This window comes from Polyodon spathula, chromosome 14, assembly GCF_017654505.1.
Source record: "Polyodon spathula isolate WHYD16114869_AA chromosome 14, ASM1765450v1, whole genome shotgun sequence".
NCBI classification, from domain to species: Eukaryota; Metazoa; Chordata; class Actinopteri; order Acipenseriformes; family Polyodontidae; genus Polyodon; species Polyodon spathula.
The window spans coordinates 21,006,266-21,027,662 of NC_054547.1; the positions used below are offsets into that span (position 1 = coordinate 21,006,266).

Genomic DNA, 21,397 nt, shown 5'->3' on the forward strand with positions numbered 1-21,397 from the left:
ATGTCGCTTCGCCTGGGGTTGCTGAGAGTCCCACTTTGCCTGGGGTGCTGAAGGTCCCTTATCGCCTGGGGCTATCTGTGTGTCCTTTGCTTCTCCTAGGGTTGCTGCCTGTCCTGCTTTGCCTGGGGTCGCTGAGGGCTCTGCTTCGCTTGGGGTCGCTGCCTGCTCTGCTTCGCCTGGGGTCGCTGCCTGCTCTGCTTCGCCTGGGGCCGCTGCCTGCTCTGCTTCGCCTGGGGCCGCTGCCTGCCTGCTTCGCCTGGGGCCGCTGCCTGCTCTGCTTCGCCTGGGGCCGCTGCCTGCTCTGCTTCGCCTGGGGCCGCTGCCTGCTCTGCTTCGCCTGGGGCCGCTGCCTGCTCTGCTTCGCCTGGGGCCGCTGCCTGCTCTGCTTCGCCTGGGGCCGCTGCCTGCTCTGCTTCGCCTGGGGCCGCTGCCTGCTCTGCTTCGCCTGGGGCCGCTGCCTGCTCTGCTTCGCCTGGGGCCGCTGCCTGCTCTGCTTCGCCTGGGGCCGCTGCCTGCTCTGCTTCGCCTGGGGCCGCTGCCTGCTCTGCTTCGCCTGGGGCCGCTGCCTGCTCTGCTTCGCCTGGGGCCGCTGCCTGCTCTGCTTCGCCTGGGGCCGCTGCCTGCTCTGCTTCGCCTGGGGCCGCTGCCTGCTCTGCTTCGCCTGGGGCCGCTGCCTGCTTTGCTTCGCTTTGCCTGGGGCTGCTGCCAATCCTGCATTGCAGCAGCAAGTACTGTAGCTGGAGCCACATAAAGGGGAGCTGCCGGCCATGAAGAAGGGGGGGAGGTCAGGAGACCAGCTCCCTCAGCCGCACTTTCGCTGCCGGGAATAGTGGCCAGGACTCCGGAGGAGGGAGCTGACAGCCAAAAAGAAGGGGGTAAGGTGAGTAGACCACCTCCACCACAGCCCCGACAACCACCGCTGTACCACAGCTCGGTTCCTGGGGGTTGGATCCCTTGGCCTGGGCTTCCAGACACCCAGACTCCATGTCTGGTCTCTGGGTCTGACTCCTAGGTCGCGGCACGACCAGGCACAGGAGGATGCCTGGTCTCCTGTGCAGAGAGGAATTAATTATTTGTGTAATTAATTGTTGCTAATCGGGAGATGGTCACCTGTATATAAACCCACAGCTCTGCACTCAAGGTAGGTGTTTGGAAGTGGAGAACGGGAGAGCAAGAGGTGAGACGAAAGTGAAACAAAAAATATATAGGATCAGTGAAAGCATTTGCCCAGCCTGACCTGTATTGTTGTGTTCATGATTTTATTTTGTGTAAACTTTTTATTTTACACTATTTATTTTTTGCTTGTTTAAATATTTTATTTATTTTTGTATTCAAATAAACAATGCCCCGCGTCTCTCTCTCTGCAACTGCAGTTACCTGGTTTGTTGTTGTTGCTCATTCTGGCCTGATGTCACCACAATGCCACTTCCTGCCACACGTGGTGTTAGAGCTGGATCACCAGCGCCTCCTGGATGCAGGCCGGAAGAGGTACTACAGAAGGGTACTGCAATTTTTTCTTTTTTTTTTGTATTATAACTTTTTGGAGTGAGGAAAAGGAGGAAAGATGGGAGGAAGAAGAGGAAAGGTGGGAGGAGCTGGAGGAAGCAACAACCTCAGAAAGTCTGCCTGACATGCCTGAGGGGGGATGAGTGGTGCTTTGAGGTTGGCAAGGCGGGCCATGTGTCGTCAGACTGTTACCATGCTCCACCTCAGGAAGAGGAGGTGGAGTCACAGCCACAAGAGGTTAGCTGGGAAGTGCAGTATCGCTGCTGCATCTGTGGGAAGTTGGGGCATTTCCCAGTGAACTGCCCCCTCCCACCAGAGGAACACCTCCACCAGCAGAGGAAGCATGCTTGCTGGTTCCCCCACTGCAGCCAGAAGGGGAGGAGCCCCTGCCACCAAAACTCCAAATTAAATCCATTTTGATTTGATTTGTAACACAACAAAATGTAGAAAAGTCCAAGAGGGGTGAATACTTTTGAGAACCACTGTATGTCACATTCATGCCTCACTTCCGAATCTTCCTGTGGCAGAGCAGAGCTCTACCCTTTATAAATTGGCAGTTATGGGGTTAAATTCCCCTACCTGCCTGGGTTTATTGTGTTCAGGTGGATGGGGTTGATTAGAGCAATTAACTATCAATCAGCACCCAGCCACCTGACATAAAAGGATGCTTCAGCTTCCCATTAGGGAGAGGAGGGAGCTGAGGAAGCAAGCTGTTGTTTGTATTTGCTGTTTTTTTTGGTTTACTGTTTTTTTTGTATTTTCTAGTCCAGTGAAGGCATCGCCCAGCTTGGAAACCTTTATTTTTGTAAGTTTTGCTTTGTGTTTAAATATCTTTGTTTTTGCCCTTGTGCACTTTTATTTTGTGTTTATTTGTAATAAAAGTATTATTTTTTTGAACTGCAGTCTGTCTCTGGGCCTCTATCCACTCATTAGCCTGTCACACTTCCGTTATAGAATTCATCACTTATTGTTTTTTAAATCGCAATCTCTTCCTTTCCACCTTAAGCCAATACTTGTTAGAACTACAGTTTCATTCTTGCTTGCTCAGAATCACTATCCTTCCCCCCCATCTCATCTTCCTTGCATACAAATGCTGCTCCATGGGATTCAACAAACTGCTTCCAAACCTTCATCCTCAAAGTTGCCGATCACTAAAGAAGTCCTGGAATCCATAACACTATGTAACACAATTTTTGTTCCTGGGTAGTAAGTGTTATTTCCTAATTGCTTATGCCTCAAAAGTATAGAAAATGGCTATTATTCCCCACAAACTTTGCTTTTGTGACCAGGACAGTGATATTTTGAAATCTACCTATTTCCAATGAGAAAACTGACGAATTAGTGTCTTTTCGTTCACATAAAGTCAGAAAAAAACAACATATGAATCCAAATTAACATGAATTTATACTAAAGTAATACAAAAATGACTACAAAAGATTTAGAAGTGAGTAGTTTTGAGATTTACGATTATACTGCAAATCACTTTCACAAATCAGCCCCCAAATGTAGTCTCCCATCATGTTCTCGTTATACTGTCCTTGGTAGTGGCGTTCAAAGTCCAGTATATCCAGGTGGAAGCGCTCGCCTTGCTCCTCCGAGTACGCTCCCATGTTCTCCTTGAATTTATCAAGATGAGCATCAAGGATATGGACTTTGAGCGACATCCTACAGCCCATTGTGCCGTAGTTCTTCACCAGAGTCTCAACCAGCTCCACATAGTTTTCGGCCTTGTGATTCCCCAGGAAGCCTCGAACCACTGTGACAAAGCTGTTCCAAGCCGCTTTCTTCTTACTAGTGAGCTTCTTGGGGAATTCATTGCACTCCAGGATCTTCTTTATCTGTGGTCCGACGAAGTCACCGGCTTTGACCTTTGCCTCAGACAGCTTAGGGAAGAAGTCTTGAAGGTACTTGAAGGCTGCCGACTCCTTATCTAGAGCGCTGACAAATTGTTTCATAAGGCCCAATTTGATGTGCAGTGGTGGCATCAGCACCTTCCGGGGGTCGACCAGTGGCTCCCACTTGACGTTGTTCCTCCCCACAGAGAACTCGGTCCGCTGTGGACAGTCCCGACTGTGGTAGTGCGCCTTGGTGTCCCTGCTGACCCACAGGCAAAGATAGCAGGGAAACTTGGTAAAACCGCCTCGGAGACCCATCAGGAATGACACCATTGCAGCCTCTTGATGCCATCTCAGAAAAATGCAGATATGTATCCACTTAGGCAGCTGGAACTAAACTGAACTGGTGGGCTTAAGGCCCCTGTATTTATACTACTATTTATATTACTGGAAAGTTCTAGAAGTTACTCCAAGTTTACTCAACACTGAATCTATCTGAAATGTTCTGGAAAATAGGTAAATTTCAAAATATCACTGTCCTGGTCACTAAAGCAAAGTTTGTGGGGAATAATAGCCATTTTCTATACTTTAGAGGCATAAGCAATTGTTACACGGTGTAATCAACTATCTAGCTCAGGCTGTTTTTCTCCTTACAAAGATGCCCTCCTGGAAGCAATGTTCGCTTCGGCCTTCTGCGGATTCCTACGATGTGGCGAGATCACATGTCGGAGCCAGTCATTCAAGTCATCCTCGGACCTCTGCATAGGAGATCTCCATCACCAATCCCAGGTCACCAACTCCTTACTTTTAAAACATTCAAAATCAGACGAGAAAAGAACGGTGTGCAAGTTTATTTTTCCAAAACACATTGTATTATTTGTCCTGTTTCTTCTCTTTCAGCTATCTCTCATCTGACGGCCAGCAACAAGGATCCCTTGTTTCTCACCCCAGAGGGGATAGTCATGTCCAGGAACTGATTCTGGGACCTCCTTCATCGGTGTCTCCTTTATTCTGGGCTTCCTCCCGACAACTACTCCAGACATTCATTCAGGATCGGCACTGCAACTTCTGCTGCTTCCAGGAACATCACTCCTCACCTAATCAAGGCTATGGGGAGATGGACTTCCGGTGCATACAAACTCTACATTCAGAAGAATGTCTCAGACTTGTTATCGGCACAAAAAATGTTATGTGGCTAACTGGATTATTGGAATCATTATTTTAGAACCCGGAGGAAGGGTAACCCTCTGCCAAGGTTTCTCCCTATTTCTGGGGAGTAGGGGGTTTCTCCTTACCTGAGCAGTGAGTGGTTTAGATCTGCAGGGTGGGGGTGGCTTAGGTCACCTCGTTCTTTTTTTTTGGGGGGGTGGTGGCCTGAATTCCACTTGTCCTGCCGCTGACATCCAAATTCATCATGTATACATACCATTTTACATTTAAAAGTTTTTACACATTTAAAGTTTGACTGACTTCGATTCTACTGCCAGATATCAATCTGTAGTTTTTAGAGAAATTAAACTATACTGTTTATAGCAGACCAGACGGATTTCAAAAAAATAAAGTATATAGTTGTCTCCTTATAATTGTTTTTATTGTTATTTTTTATTTAATTATTTTTATATGTATTGTAAAATGATGCTCTTGTACTTAACTCATGCACTTAACCTAATGAAAATTAGGTAAATATCAACTCCCCAGTAATGTTGTTGAAGCTGACACCCTGGGATCCTTCAAGAAGCTGCTTGATGAGATTTTGGGATCAATAAGCTACTAACAACCAAACGAGCAAGATGGGCCGAATGGCCTCCTCTCGTTTGTAAACTTTCTTATGTTCTTATGTTCTTATGTTCTTAATTGGAAGTATTTCTTTATGATGTTAAATCGAGTGCATCCGATACTGTTGCGAGTCAAATAAGCCTTTGTTTTTGTTTCAGAACCATGGGTTTACAATCTTAGATGCCTACAGCCTAACTCCAGTCCCTATCTCGATGAAATGATCTATTTACAGCATCAACTGGATCGCGTCTGTCGTTATGTTAGGACTGACCTAAATAGTGCACCTGTTTTGATATCTACAACTAACTACATGTAAGTAAATACACCCTGGAGTGAGCATCTAATTGGCCTTTTTATACCAGTATGTTGAACAAACACGACTATCCAATTTTGTGAAGAAAAATATATTGATAGAAACTAAAATTGTAACATACATTTACCTCATTGTATACTGTACTGAGGCTGGACATTGTTTTCCTACGTGTACAATAACTGGGTTTGGAGTCCTGTAAACATATATTGCTGAGAATAAATTCACACATTTCAAATGCCATGCACCAATACTTACCTGATTCATTATTGTGTAGTTGATTTTTATCAAAGATCGATTAGATTATGTCATATTTCCCTTACTGAGGTGGTAAGATTCTCTAACTTGCAACCAAATTAAGCTATCTGGTAACTATCCATACAGGCAGTCATTAAACATGCATCTGAAAACTTCGGTTCCCCTGGGTCCCTATGCATATATGTCTTTAACATAAATGTAGCAAACAATATGGGACACATATGTGACTTTGTTTTTCATACTATTGTTCACGTCCTAGTCATCGCTGCAGAGACTACCACAAACCGTGCTGTCAAATTCCTGATGATGTCAGAATAAACGACAGATGCAAAGAAAGCAGCTCAACTATTTCATAAGAAAATAATTACGGGGGGTAGGCTCAGTGGCACTGGAATAATTTTTAAAGTGGGGGTGCTGAAAGCCATTGAACAAAACTGTAACCCCTGTATATCATATAAGCCATGCAAAACAGCACTCCTAGTTCCAGCACCCTTGGGTAGGCTACTTCATTATTATTTGCATTGTAAAAGTGCTCCATGATTTGAACATGCTATCTACATTTCACATCAAACTGAAAGCTATTGGGTGCCATACTTAAACGTCAATAGTGCTTTATAAAATGTAATAGTTTTTAAAGATCTTCTAAAAAATATTGTGTCTGAATCTCGGATCCTGGAGTGCTGACAAGTCGAGTCCTTAGGAAGATATCTTACAGTATCTGCTGTCTGCCCAAAGCGGAGGGAACTGTGCTTACTACTTAGAAAGGGGGACTACTTGTTCTAATTCTATGCGTTCTTTCTTTCTTTCTTTTTCTTTTTTCTTTCTTTCTAGCTGTTTTTTATTTATTTGTTAGTATTTTTAATGATTGGTTATATATGTTATGCTCAACAGAATGAGTGTTTAAACTGTGTAATTCTGTAGTTTGGAAGCTGCAAATGCCAAAAATGTACTATACTGTAATAGATTTAAAACACATATTAACGTTTATTTAATTGCGTTAGGCTATTGTAGACTCATAACATTTTATACAACATCACACGCTTTATCAAAAAGAAGAAGAAGAAGAAGAAGAAGAAGAAGAAGAAGAAGAAGACAGTGTGTTTTAATAAGATAGCGTACCTTACCTATGTAAATATTTGATTGTATATGTTATGGCAGTGCATGGTTTTTTATCGCGTTTTAGCACCCCTTAATAATAAGGCCAGTTAATCTGGATCATTCATTGGTACAAGCTGATCAATACTTCTCCATCATTTGTTAAACTGCGTTCCAGTCAAGCAAATATGGACTCGATGTGATGTGATAGCTTTCGGGGTAAACTGACACATCAGTATAGCGTGCCTGGGTGGCTACAAGGTGGGAGTCGACATTGCGGTTTGAATTGTCTAATCAAGCACCAAGCACGTGTGCACAGAGTGCGCCCAACTTTGTTTTCCTCTTCAGAAGTTTTTTCGCCCCCACAGCAGGCAATTGGAAGTTGGCATTGAACGAAAATTGCTCCTGAACGATCAGCACCTATCATATCCGTACCATATAACTGCGTGCTAGTGACTCATGCCTCCATAAGAAAATATTCTCAATGTGACTACGTTATTTTAACATATGCAGTATGATTAATAATGTTGTAGATGTACGGAACTACTGTTATAGATGGATACTCAATTCATTTACAGCCTTCTTTTCTATTTAATCTGAAATGTCGTTTTTTTGTTTTATATGACAAGTTAATACAGAAGTGTAAAAAGCACAACTCTAACAGATATAAACACAATGCATAGGCTCTCCTGGCCACAAGACAATATTTCGGCAACACCTTTATGTGTGTCTAAGATATATTCTCAAACAATAAACACTAGCCTGTTTTTCTAATAGGTTGCATGTTTAATTCTTAAATGTTGTTTTATCTATTGAATGATACCAACGCGGAGTGTCTGAGCGAGTCACAGGTTTCACTCAATGCAGCAAATCAATGGTTACTGCAAATACAAAATACAAGTGATCATACGGAATGATCTATACAAAGCCTATCCGATTGTGATATGTTGTTTGTTTGTGTTTTGCATAAAGAACGCTAATTAGTGAAAAGGATACATACAACTCCTGTTAACCAAAGGGGAAGGGTGCGCTTACATGTAGTTATTTTGAGCGTACTACTTTTTACACTGCTTACAAAGGTTTATCATCGCTTTCTGTGGAAGTTAAGTTGCAGTTTGACATAAAATTAAGAGGTGATGGTGTTTTCATGAAGAATATGTATGTGGCAATTCTATAGCTCCTTTCTACAACTCTTATAACTGAAAGATTACAGTCATACTAGTTTCATCAGTTTTCTTTTAAAGATGCCATAGTTATCTTAACAAGAAAATACAACTACCCCACACCACAGCCCCCTTCAAAAATCAAACAATTTGAGAAAGTGAGACGAGAAATGCGGCGCCCTGGTTGACGATATAAGAAAGCAACGGGGAAACAATGGTTGGATGACTGAATGCATATCAGTGTAGTGATACCTTTTAAAGTAAAATAACATGTCCATTATTTCATTTTATTCTATATATGACGTGTGTGTATCTGTAATTCTGTCATATCTGTATGGAGGGAATACACTTCTATAGTGTAAATCACTTTGGCAACTGGAACCGCATTAAAAAAAGCCACGGTGCGATTCCTTTTCTCTCAGCACATCTCTCCCCTCTCCTTATCAGCTCATTCGCCAGCTCATTTCTTTTCAATGATAATGCAGTATCCCCGAAATTCAAGGCCGGTGTTTCAAACAAGAGGACAGCGGTTTACTTTTCTTCTTTTAGAATTGTAACCCAGATTCAATTTCAGATAGACCTGACTATAGCAAGAATGTTTTTTTGGTGTGTGTGTGTGTGTGTGTGTGTATATAATATATTATATATATATGATATATATATATATATAGATATATATAAAACGAAAAAGCAAGAAAAACAATAGACAGCAGTAAAAAAGCAGGACTCCGAACTGTTTTCCTAGCAGTATGTCCAGTTGTTATGAGTCTGTCAGAAGGGAAATCAGCTATGCGATATAACGTAGCGTAAATGCCTTTAAGAATAAACGATATGTGTGTGTGTATATATACTGTAAAAAATCGTTAAATTTACCTTATATATTGACTTAATAAAACTGTATTTGTAGATTAATTCTAGTGTATATTTCGGTATAAGTACATATGTATTTTTTTAAAGTATTTTACGGTAATATTGAACAACTTTTACTGTAATTAGAAAAAAATAGAAAAAAAAGAAAAAGAAACTGAAAATTAGGTAAATATCAAGGTAAATGTACGGTATTCTTTTACATTCTCTCTCTCTCTCTCTCTCTCTCTCATATATATATATATATATATATATATATATATATATATATATATATATATATATATATATATATACACACACACACACACACACACACACACACTTATACTCAATTCTAATATATTTTACAGTAAGATTATACACATCACATTTTTTTCTAGTGTTGATGATCGGGGGCGACATTAAGAGAAATAATGCAAATGACCCATGGCATTCAATTAAACACGTTCAGTCCTTTTTCTTTTGTTTCATCTGTTTCATAATTTAGTCTAAAGTGTTTGAGTAGAGAAAAGCGGGCTTGTGTTCTCTCTTCATTGACGTTTATCACTAAATTAAGCATATAAATGACCTGGAAGCAGTGGCTGTCGTATTGCATTAAATAAAATAAAGCACAATTATGCCTCCCTTTCTCTGATCTCTGAAAGGAGTCCCGAGGAGATAAGGGAGATTGCATTCTACTGTGGAACCACTCAGTTTCTGTTGCACTGAAATTAAAACGTCTGGGAGAGCAGTTAAAACGAGATTTAAGATGCCTATAATTTCATATCATAATTTTCTTTCTTTTATTTTCTGGCTGCAATTTGTTTTGTTATCTACCGTGAATAAACATATGCTTGTAAAGATGCACCAATGTATTTGAAGTGGTATTTTGTTGATCAATTGCATTAGGATCTAATAAAATAGCACGTTAATATATAGCCTATGTGACTATGACTAAAATAGACACCAGTAACTTATTTATTCTGATTCTCCAAAAAAGTATACAAAAATGTTAAATACCAAATTTCCTAAATAGCCATAGTGCATGTGTGTAGTGTATTAAAATGCCTTCCTGTACTTTGACAATACGTTTATGGCATAAAATAAACACAATTTTCCTGTTAGTGTATTATAATGATTAAGTTGCTATGCAACAACAAAAAAAAAGAAAAGAAAAAGAAACATCCATCAGTAATCAAAACAGGCGGTATGAATCCAGCCAAAACGATTATTGATCCATGCCATTTAATAGAGGTATCAAACTCCCACTCATCCGGACATCAAGCAGTGCAAGGAGGTAACATTGTTATGATCTTAACAAATATGCATTTAGCCTAAAACATGAAGAAAAGGCAGCCGGAATACCTCAACAAGTAAAGTCGAAATGTAATATTTTATTGCAAAAAATACCCCCCCCCCCCCTTTTTTTTATAAGTGTTCCAAGAAGTATTTATCACTGTCCAATTTCAAAGTGAAATCTGCATGCTTTAGGGGTCTCGTGTAAAACTTAATATCTAGCTCAATAGAGTATCACCATAATTTACAGGTGCAGATAACAGTAGCCTTATAAAAATGTGATTCTGCCTCCCTCCTCATATTGAACTGCACCTTGGGCAACAGTGCAGAATCCCAGATATTAACTTCGTCCAGCATATGTTCATGGCAGATAAGTAAACAATCTGGATATGAAATGAAAATTTAATTAATACAGTAATGCTATTACACCTCAGTGTGCAAATCCCATTGCTGTCCGGGCAACAACAGAGAGAAGAACAGCCACATTCAAATTCTATAATCGTGTGCCCTCAACCCAATTGTTTTCAGAGCATATTTCCTTTAAATACAACTCATCTTATATTTCAATAATTACTAGTTCCAACCCCATTTCTTTAAAATAAAAATACAAAACATAATAATACAAAAATGAAATACCTGGCACACATGGTGAGTTTTATTTGTTAAGTTTAAAAAGGTGTAAAAAGGTATGGGATGTGAATTGATTTCAGTAAGTTTTTTCTTGTTTGGCAATACAAATGTGGCTTGTAAGTCATAATAAGGTATTTTGTTGTTTGTCTTTAGAAAATTGGTTGGATTTTTTCCAGCTTTGATCTTTTCAAAAGCCTAACAGGTTAAATGTATTGTCTCTAGAACAAAATAATAATAATAATAATAATAATATAATAATAATAATAATAATAATAATAATAATAACCAAAAAGAAAAAAAAATATTATTATTATTATTATTATTATTATTATTATTATTATTATTATTACAAGTTTCAACATTTTACAAGGACCATATGATTAACGCTAATAGGCAACAAAGTGATCTAAACACATTAACTCTTTGTCTTTGTCTTTCTGTCAAATCATGTTTTAAGTTGTTGACACCCAGACAGAATGTGTAGTGACTTTGTTTTCTTCCACTATATGAGATGAATTTTAAAACCCCTCACACATTTACAGGCCTAAAACGCATGCCTCCATTAATATGTATTTTTTACCCCTCACTCTTATTGTTTCTTGTATTTGTGGTTTCTTTTGTCACTCTATCTAACTCATTTTAGATTTAGTAACTCATATATAATCCAGTCTGATATAGTTTGCCTTCTCTTGTAAAGTTTGGATTGCCCATTTTTCTTCAGCTTCCTTGATTTGTGTGAAATCCAGGTTAAGGTATAATTCAGAACCTTACACCTAATTTCAAAAACACCCAACCTCTGCACCGAGTCTTTTGTGAAGCATGGAGGTATTTTTCGCTAAACATATAGCTAGCAATTGGTAGTTATCAAAATTCACAGTTAGCCTTGATATAAACATTTGCTTGTAAAGATGCACCAATATATTTGAAGTGGGGTTACGTTGTTTAAATGCATTAGGCCATAATACATTAACACATATTTTTAAATACAAAAATATAGTACATATGTAGGCTATAGATCACTATTTCCATGCTTGTTTTGTTGCAGGTTCCAGCATGGTGTTCATATATGCCAGTGCACCTTTGAAAATATTTTTTTCCTCTCTCTACACATTCCCTCTTGTAAAGAAATTTGCTCAGATTTTAAGATTGTGGCCTATATGTTTCCTTATGTGTAAATCACAGACAAATTGCCCCCTCCATTGTGAATTTGTTCACATTGGAAAATCTAGCCATAAATCGCTAAATAAAAAAATTATATATATATATATATATATTCTTGTGTTGTGTTTTTACAAAGCTTAAATATTTTACAGCAGGCTTAAAAGACAAGTTCTAAATATAGTGGTGGCAGCTATGTTTCAACACACACAGGGTTTATCCACACTTTGAAGAACATGTCTGTAGTACTTATATCAGAACGTTTCCTTGTCTCTGTACAGTCTTTGATTGGGATTGTTTGAATATTGCCATCTTCTTTCTAGTATACCCGCAGACCTAATGGTTATTATAGTAAAGGAAACACAAGCTGTGATCAAACAGGCCGGGCGAGATTGACATGCCTCTGGGGAGGGATCTTTGATGATCTTTGACATCAAAGGTAGCAATCGGTTCATTTATGTATCACAATGATTGAAAATCAATACTTACACCTGTCTCAATGAACAGGGTTATAGGACATCTTGGCCTGTTTAACAAAATTGTCAAAGCAAACCAAAACAAAAGCGAATAATTTTCTGAATTGCACCAAAAATTAAAAGGAGAGAAAAATCAAAGCATATAAAGGATTTAAAGAATATATTCAAATCCATGATAGACCATCTGATTATTATAAATCGATCATAGCAATGCAGAATTGCACACTAAATCTCATAGAGACATCCTCGGTGTTTAAAGTTTAGATGGGAAGGACACATATTACACATATTTTTTATCCCTCAAAAAATATATATACTTTCACATAATCAAGTAACTCATATTTCAGATCATATTCTCATTTGCTTTCTTTGATCTTCAAATATGCTTTTCAAAATGGTGTATTTTTTAATTCACAAATCTGAAAAGGGTCATATAGAAACTACCTATGAAGAATGAAACCTTTTAATTTATATTTTACTTACATAAAATATTGTACCCAAACCTTTTTTTTCATTCTTGTTAAACAAACAACAAAAAAAAACATAGTATCAAATACATATCTTCATGCAAAAGGGGAATGTATAGCTAACTAGACCAAACTTATTGAGTTACAGGGTAGTTGTTTTTGGATAGTAAGCTATATGTGTTATTACTTGGTTTGACAGCAACTGTCAGTCAAGGTTAAATCAGATGGGCCTTAGCCACAGAGCTCCTTATTTGTTGCTAAGCTCCCTATTTATTTGCACTTTTTAAAGAAAGCACCCTCCATTCCACCCTCCACTATTTAGAAACCTATTAAAACCCTCTCCTAAAAAATTGATTGTCCACTTTTGACTGCCGCTCTTGTCAAACCACTCGCTAATTGCTGTGCTGAGTAAATAGGGTTTTGTGGTGCTAAAACGGCGTGGCTAAGCTATTCAAAACCCAGCACACCCTCCCTAAACTGATTTTGTCCCTTTGTTTGTTCAAGTCTGCTCTCCTATTCGTGTATCCATTGTTGCGATGCTTTTCTTTCCATTTCCCATTTTCCGGGTCACGTGTATGTTCATTGTGTTGTGCCATTTAATTCTGACGTTACTCTGATGAACACTTGAAAATGGAGGGGGAGATCCCATTGCTATTCAATTAGACCAGATGGCAACTGTTACTCTTTTGATGAAAAGCTTCGTTTTCTTTCGACAATAGCACAGGAATGGATCAGAACTAATAGTTTTTTCAAACACTGCTAATTGTTTAGGACAAATGGTCAAGCCTCCTTTGTTTTCCTTGTCATTTTTTTGTAATTGAACTTTCTTAAAACGTGTCACAAATCTTTTATTTCACCTAATCAAAATGCATGTCACCTTATATTAAATTAATGGCTGTAATATTAAAACAGGTACACCCTTGTAAGTATAAAATATAATACAAAGACTATCCAGAAAACACACAAACTGAACCTGTAATGCAGGTGCCTGTAGAAACAGCAGTACAGGGAGGAGTTGTTTATATTAAATCACATTATGTTTAAAATATTTCCATGTGGTGGAAGTGCTAAATAGGCCCTATACTGCCCTGTTAAACACCGTCAAACACAAGCCATTAAGTCTGTACTTAATATTTAATAGAAAAACATCCCCTCTTCTTTATTGACTTTCTGCAAATTAAAGAATGTGTTCTCCACCTTGGGAAGCACCTAACCCCAACCAACAAGGAAGTAAACACCATTTTACAGCGCTTAAAATATTGAACTCCTCGAGGTTATGCCTTGACAATATTGCAGAGCAATATTCCCCGTTAGTGAATTACACAATGTAATAATAATTTGGGAACAGCTGCAGACAATATTGACCCCTTTTTTTTTTACCCAAAACGAAATTCCTTTCTTTTAAACCAGATATGAAGCAATCAACTGAATTGCAAAATTGCATATAATAAATTATGCAAGTTATTTTTAATCACACAACATGCTGTATATTTTTAAAGACAGTTTGTGTTCACCAAATGAACAGATAACGAGGTAAAATCCTTCTGGATACAATAATTTTCTTTCCATGACATATCTTAATATATTTAAATTACCATTTTTTTAATTAGAAAATATAACATCAAACTGCCTGACCTCATTCCTGAAGTGTCTAAAATGAAAAATAAAAACCTATGTGCACTGAACCACAAAAAATATAAATACAAATAAATAAGGACTAGTTTTAAGAGTAAATATCTCGTATTTTGTTTAAAATATTCTGTTTTTGACGTGTATACTCAGATGAGTCGATTTCTGAGTGGTGAGCCAGATCTTTATATAACAGACACAGCTCAGAACTTCTTAAATGTGCAAAACAGAAATTTTGAGGAATATAAGATAGAAATAAAGACAAACCAAACAAAAACAACAGTATATCATTAATGTACACGATAATAAAAAAAACTTAAAAGCCGCCTTTTATTAAGGTAGCTTGTAATAAAAAGTTTCAACATTTGCAATTCTTACAGGTCTTGCGGAGCCTGCTGAGTTGTTACTTCCAGTTCCGTGCCGAAGGGGGTCTTGAATGAAAAGTTATGTTTTGTTTTTTCACACGAATCCTCAGTTTCCGGTAATTGTTGCTCGTTAAATTATTTAATTTTTTCTGTATTTATGTAGATCCATTTTAATTATGTTGGGTTCAAGTTTCAGTGTCTCGCCTTTGTATTACATAGCTGCTGCGTGTGCTGAGGAATATGGGTCTATTCCAGTCTTGGTCATACCTGGGAAAAGTATGTAGGCAACTGGAGGTTGTAAACTAGACGCTGACCAGGCCGTACAGTTACATGGCACCACATAGCCAGGATTGGTGGGTGACGTGTGGGTGTGGGTGTGCTGGCTGGGGCAACTCAAACTTCTGAAAGCTCCGTTCTGGTATCCCAGAGAAGAGGGGTAGGACAAAGTGCTCGGGGTCAGCCCGTGAGGCATCTCCGTCATCTTCTGAATGGCGTTTGAGCTGAACTGGCCGGGGTCGAGGAAGGAGTAAGGTGCCGAGGTCGGAGGCAGGAATGCACGGGCTTTTTCTGAAGCACTCAAAAGAGAGTCCGTGGAAGAGACTGGGAACCCTTTAAAGTGGTCTCTATCTCCAAGGTAAGGCAGAGGGAAGTACTTGTCTTTCTTTAACAAATTCTTGGGCTTACGCCTCGGTCGGTACTTGTAGTCGGGGTATTCTTTCATGTGCTGCGCCCGGAGTCTTTTTGCCTCGTCTATGTAAGGTCGCTTCTCTGATTCTGTCAGCAGTTTCCACTCGACTCCCAGCCTTTTGCTGATTTCGGAGTTGTGCATTTTGGGGTTCTCCTGTGCCATCTTCCTCCTTTGACCCCGAGACCAAACCATGAACGCATTCATCGGTCTTTTAATATGATCCACTGACTTTGACATTTTGTGAACAAGTTCGTTATAAAACTGTCAGGAAAAGCAGTTCACCTGTCCTGTAGAGAAGAGCTGAGCACACCAGTTCTTGAGTGATAAACAGAAATCCAGGTCCACGTCCAACTGCACGAGAGAAAACAATATATAAAAACAAAAAGACAGTGCGAGATAAATCCCGTTGAAATGTCTATATTTAAAAAAAAGCCACATACACTAGATCCAGAAAGGGTACCGAGGTCCGCTGCTGAAAAGTCTTTAAGTGTTTGCGATTGTCTTGAAGGTGTCTAGCCTTGCAAACACCTGGCTGGGAAATTAGAGAAAGCTGGTGAATAAGACCCGAAAGCGGCGAAGTTGAAAGGCTGGGCTGGTTTGGTGTGCACGCAATCTGACATAATCACAGGGCGTTAACTCGCCAACCTAAGCACCCAATCAGCACGGAGTGACACGCGTAATACCTTTACAAAAATATGTATATTACTAAATACACATTAGCGAGAAAGGAGGGCTCCTGCTCTCCCCAGATCGTTCAATCCAGTGCTACAAATGGAACCCTTCCACGTTTTAATAATTAACCCAGGCTTTGAGGGTAACTGAGACAGGCATGTTGAAAGGGCTCGATTAAACCATGGCTATATGCATTTGAAGAAATAAAGCTACTAAGTAAAAAGAAAATGTCTTAGTAACACAAGTTAGTTATTATGTATTTTCCTCAGGAGCAATTTCACTTATAGTACAGTTTTTTTTTTACATCTTTTTCAAAATGTTACACTTATAATCATTGTTTAGAAATAAAAAGAAACTTGGGAATACACACTGCACCCCCTGTCAACAAACTGAACATTTAACGAAAATCAAAATAACTCAATACGACTTTAAAGGGTTTTTTTTTATTTTTATTTTTATTTTTTAATGTACAGTGTTATTTATTTTTAAAAATCCAAGCTATTTTTTATACTGCATTTATTATCAGTCATTGGAAGATCTAGCAATATCACACCCATATATATATATATATATATATATATATATTATCTATATATATATATATATTATATATATATATATATTCCAGGACTCTACTTTTATCAGTGCTGCCTTTTGGGTTAATATTTGCTTAATCCATAGACAAAACAACTTTGAATTGTCTTGTAAAACACCAACTTATTCCTCATAGCCAAAAGAATAATCGCACTGTTTATTGATCTTTATTTTGACACCAAATTTGTGTGAATAGTTAGAATGTTTTCAGCGGGAAGAAACCGCGTACTCAATACTGCAATAACAATACTGGAAATCAACTTGCACACTGCAGTGAATAAATATTCCCCCTGTCTAATGTGGTACTGTCCTGAAGGGAAATGATTATTAAACGAGAGCAATTGTCTGTAATTCCTTTGGGACCCGACTCGGCTGGAGCTATGTTACTTTTGTTTGCACCTGTTTGTCCAATCCTAACCCTGGCAACACAACGACCACAATACAGGGAAAGTTTGGGCCCTTGTTTTAAAAGCAGTAAAAGCCACGGCTGTCCTATAAAAGATAACCTGATGAAACCTAAACCATATTACTATCATTTTGTTAATGTCGGTAATGCACTGACAAAACACAGGGGTCAGTGGAAATATTAAGCTACACTTCAATTGTCTAAGGGAACTTTTGCTTTTTCGTTTACTGCTTAGATTAGAAGATTTAAGACATAAAAGCCGGTTTTGTTAGCATAGACTTCAAATACGTTCAGAAAGGTTTCCATACTGGCAAAAAATCCTTATTTGGGGGTTCTGTTTTCATCTTTGAAGTCGTTTTTATTAAACAGTCAATAATATACAACCCAAATCATTTTAACATTAAACTAAACTGCGATTTCAATGTGGTTTATGTATGATTTGATTTGTGCCGAAATATTTTACATTATTTCCCAGATTCACTTTTAAAAGGAGTATATCGTTTTCGGCATATGACTCAAGTGCCGAGATTATTTGAACATGCAGATTGGAATATTTAAACAGATCGGTGCTTTACCAAGCCCGAAGCATTACTACTGGAGTGCTGATTATTAAGCGACACGTGTAACTGATCCTTGATAGAAGTGCTCTGGCGCGTTGCGGTATTAAAATCATAATCGCATGTATACGAAACAATACAATATGAATTGATGCACAATATCACATACACTTGGAAATGACAATGAAAAAAAACCAAAAAAAAAACGAGATAATATACACACATTAAAAGCGATTTAAAAAAAAAAAATCACAGAATGTATTAAATCACAAAGGTTCAGCAGATATTAATTCTCTAACGAACACACTGAAAACTCATCTTGTTTGTAAGTGCACTATTAAGATACATTAAACCATTCTATTTGCCTATGATATGTATATGTGTGTGTGACACACACACACACACACACATGCAAGCACACAAATTATTTCAGTGATTTAAAAATGGCCTAACTTACTAGCCTCGCTTCCCTCAAATCAATTAATTCAATCTCATGTTGTTAACCCAGCAATTGCCCTCTTCATTTTGTCCTACATTACAATTTCAAAGGCCTTTTTAGCTTTTTTCCTTCTGAAGTTGATCGGACTCCTTAGTTTGTAATTTCAAATAGGCTTCATATTTACGAAATTTAAAGATATATAGAGATATAAATATTTATATTAATGCAATACTAATAAGTATATCATACAGAAATATCTCACAATATTTGTAATAATCCAATAAGGACACACTGGAATCCATGTTATAATAAGAGTATTCATTTTTTTTATTCCATATTTTCATATGAGGATAATTACCATATTAGCAACTCCGGGAAAAAAACAAAACAAAACAAAACAAAAAAACTGATATAAACTGATCCCTTACATGCTGGAAAAGTCTATATAGCGATAATGTTGAGAGTCTAAGGAGGGGGTGAAGTTCACATTCTATCCAGTAGGTTGTGTTATACTGCATTGCGTCTTAGTGATTACCATCAAGCTCAGGATATGTATATTTTAATAGGTGGAGAAATACATAAAAATGTCTAGATAGACAGATTGATATATAGATTATCACGAGTAAACTTTTTTCAGATATTTGTTTTTAAATAATATATGTTTATATGTTTACAGGTATTAACACATAATGATTGTACGACTTTCATATATACCTATTGATTAATGATCTTTTCAATCATTAACTAATTAATTTATACAATATGTCACTATACAAGGTGTCGATGTGTTACAATATTCTTGCTATAATTGTTTGTTTTCATTGTAGATTTGTTTCTGTATAAACTGTATGTTTTAAACATCATGATCCATTCGTTAGCTCTAATGAAGAAACCTTTCACTTTAACTTTTTTTTTTTTTAAATTCAGACAATTGTTTTCTTTGTCCCTATTTTCTGGTTTAGAACAATGCTATTTAGATTAGTTCATAACAAACTTGAACACACTTCGGTTTTCTTTGTACCACGTATATTTTACTTATTCTCTATTTACATATAAATAGTAGTTTTTAAATTATAAGGCATTCAAAATAGGATATCATCTCCCTCGTCTGCCTCTGCGTTTTGAATAGGACGTAGTCCAAAATTCAGAGAACGTCAAAGCGTGGTGGAATAATGGGAACAATATCATTACAGCATGAAATAACCCTAATTACCAGGACGCATCACATTCCTGACATCAGCATATAGGAACATGAAAAGCAACTGAGCGATTACAGCATGAAATAACCCTAATTACCAAGACGCATCACATTCCTGATATCAGCATATAGGAACATGAAAAGCAACTGAGCGATTACAGCATGAAATAACCCTAATTACCAGGACGCATCACATTCCGGACATCAGCATATAGGAACATGAAAAGCAACTGAGCGATTACAGCATGAAATAACCCTAATTACCAGGACGCATCACATTCCTGACATCAGCATATAGGAACATGAAAAGCAACTGAGCGATTACAGCATGAAATAACCCTAATTACCAGGACGCATCACATTCCTGACATCAGCATATAGGAACATGAAAAGCAACTGAGCGATTACAGCATGAAATAACCCTAATTACCAGGACGCGTCACATTCCTGACATCAGCATATAGGAACATGAAAAGCAACTGAGCGATTACAGCATGAAATAACCCTAATTACCAGGACGCATCACATTCCTGACATCAGCATATAGGAACATGAAAAGCAACTGAGCGATTACAGCATGAAATAACCCTAATTACCAGGACGCATCACATTCCTGATATCAGCATATAGGAACATGAAAAGCAACCGAGCGCCCAATTAAAAGTAGTTAACAGATTAAGAATAAATAAAGGGACAGAGTAATGATAACAAACGAGAGGTGGAACTGAAGTGAACAGACGGAATATTGTGATTTTTGTTAGCAGATAATCATCATCATCACCATCGTCGCAATAATAATAATAATAATAATAATAATAATAATAATAATAATAATAATAATAATAATAAAATGCATTTGCGTAAAAAATGTTTTAGTGATTTATGCACGAAAAGTTTATTGTAAGTCCACATTTTAATGTGAACTAAAGCAACCTGCCTGTGTGCTTATGTAACTAAGTTCCATGTATTCCCTTGCCCTGTCAAACGTATATTTTTATATCACTAATTAAAACATATTCTTTATATTTTTAAAATAAATAAATAAATACATACATAAATAAAAATCCCCATGCTATAGTTACATTGACAATAAGCGACGCTCGTTAAACATCCTTTGAAAACGATAACTGGACAGAAGTGCAATCTCATTGACTTCAGAAGGGTGCAATATTAATGCCAGTGCAACGCCAGCGTCACAGTGGAGTGCTTGTCTGAAGCAATGCGATTCCTCTGCTCTTTTCCAGGTGTCGATTATGAAGTGATTATAGGACACTTATTTTCTTGTTTTGATTCCTCACAAAAACAACTTACCAGCATGTTAAACGTTCCACATTTTCCGTTAATGGTTAACCAGTATAAGCTATTTGGCATCATTGTGAGAATTAAAACAAGACCGTTTCAATCCAGGTAATGATGACAGAGGAAATGAAACAGAAGGAAGGCAGTTTCCATTTTAACCAAAATGAGACGTGCTTTATAATACAACCATGATCTTTATTTTCACAAAAAAGTATCTCCTAAAAAGGCTTTAATTTGGCACCGAGAACCATCAAAAAAATGTATACATATATATTACCCTTAATTGCCAGCTAATATAACCACCAAAGAAAAATAAATAATCATACAAAGATAAACTGAATTCAGAATACATAAACTCCCTGAACAGAATTATAAAACTGGTATAAATTAAGATCATAAATATACTTATACTGACCATATAGACTTTTAATCAAGACACACTACAGTTTGCCATGGTTGTTTTAGACCCATTCACATTATTATTATTATTATTATTATTATTATTATTATTATTATTATTATTATTATTACACTATGTAACACAATTTTTGTTCCTGGGTAGTGAGTGTTATTTCCTAATTGCTTATGCCTCAAAAGTATAGAAAATGGCTATTATTCCCCACAAACTTTGCTTTTGTGACCAGGACAGTGATATTTCAAAATATCACTATTTCCAATGGGAAAACGGGCAAATTTGTGTCTTTTCGTTCACATAAAGTGAGAAAAAAACA

The 21,397-nt window shown here is 37.6% G+C and overlaps 1 protein-coding gene across 1 annotated transcript; it reads right to left on the reverse strand.

Annotated features, from left to right (window-relative positions):
- Positions 1 to 14,874: 14,874 nt before the first annotated feature.
- LOC121327306 (transcription factor Sox-14-like) lies at positions 14,875 to 15,845 on the reverse strand. The gene has a single exon (XM_041271254.1). The coding sequence runs from the start codon at positions 15,736 to 15,738 to the stop codon at positions 15,025 to 15,027; it is 714 nt and encodes a 237-aa protein (XP_041127188.1). The 5' UTR covers positions 15,739 to 15,845; the 3' UTR covers positions 14,875 to 15,024.
- Between the last annotated feature and the right edge of the window lie 5,552 nt (positions 15,846 to 21,397).

What these genes read in the sequence shown, in the direction of transcription:
- LOC121327306 (XM_041271254.1), bottom strand. Translation starts at nt 15,738, where the DNA reads ATGTCAAAGTCAGTGGATCATATTAAAAGACCGATGAATGCGTTCATG.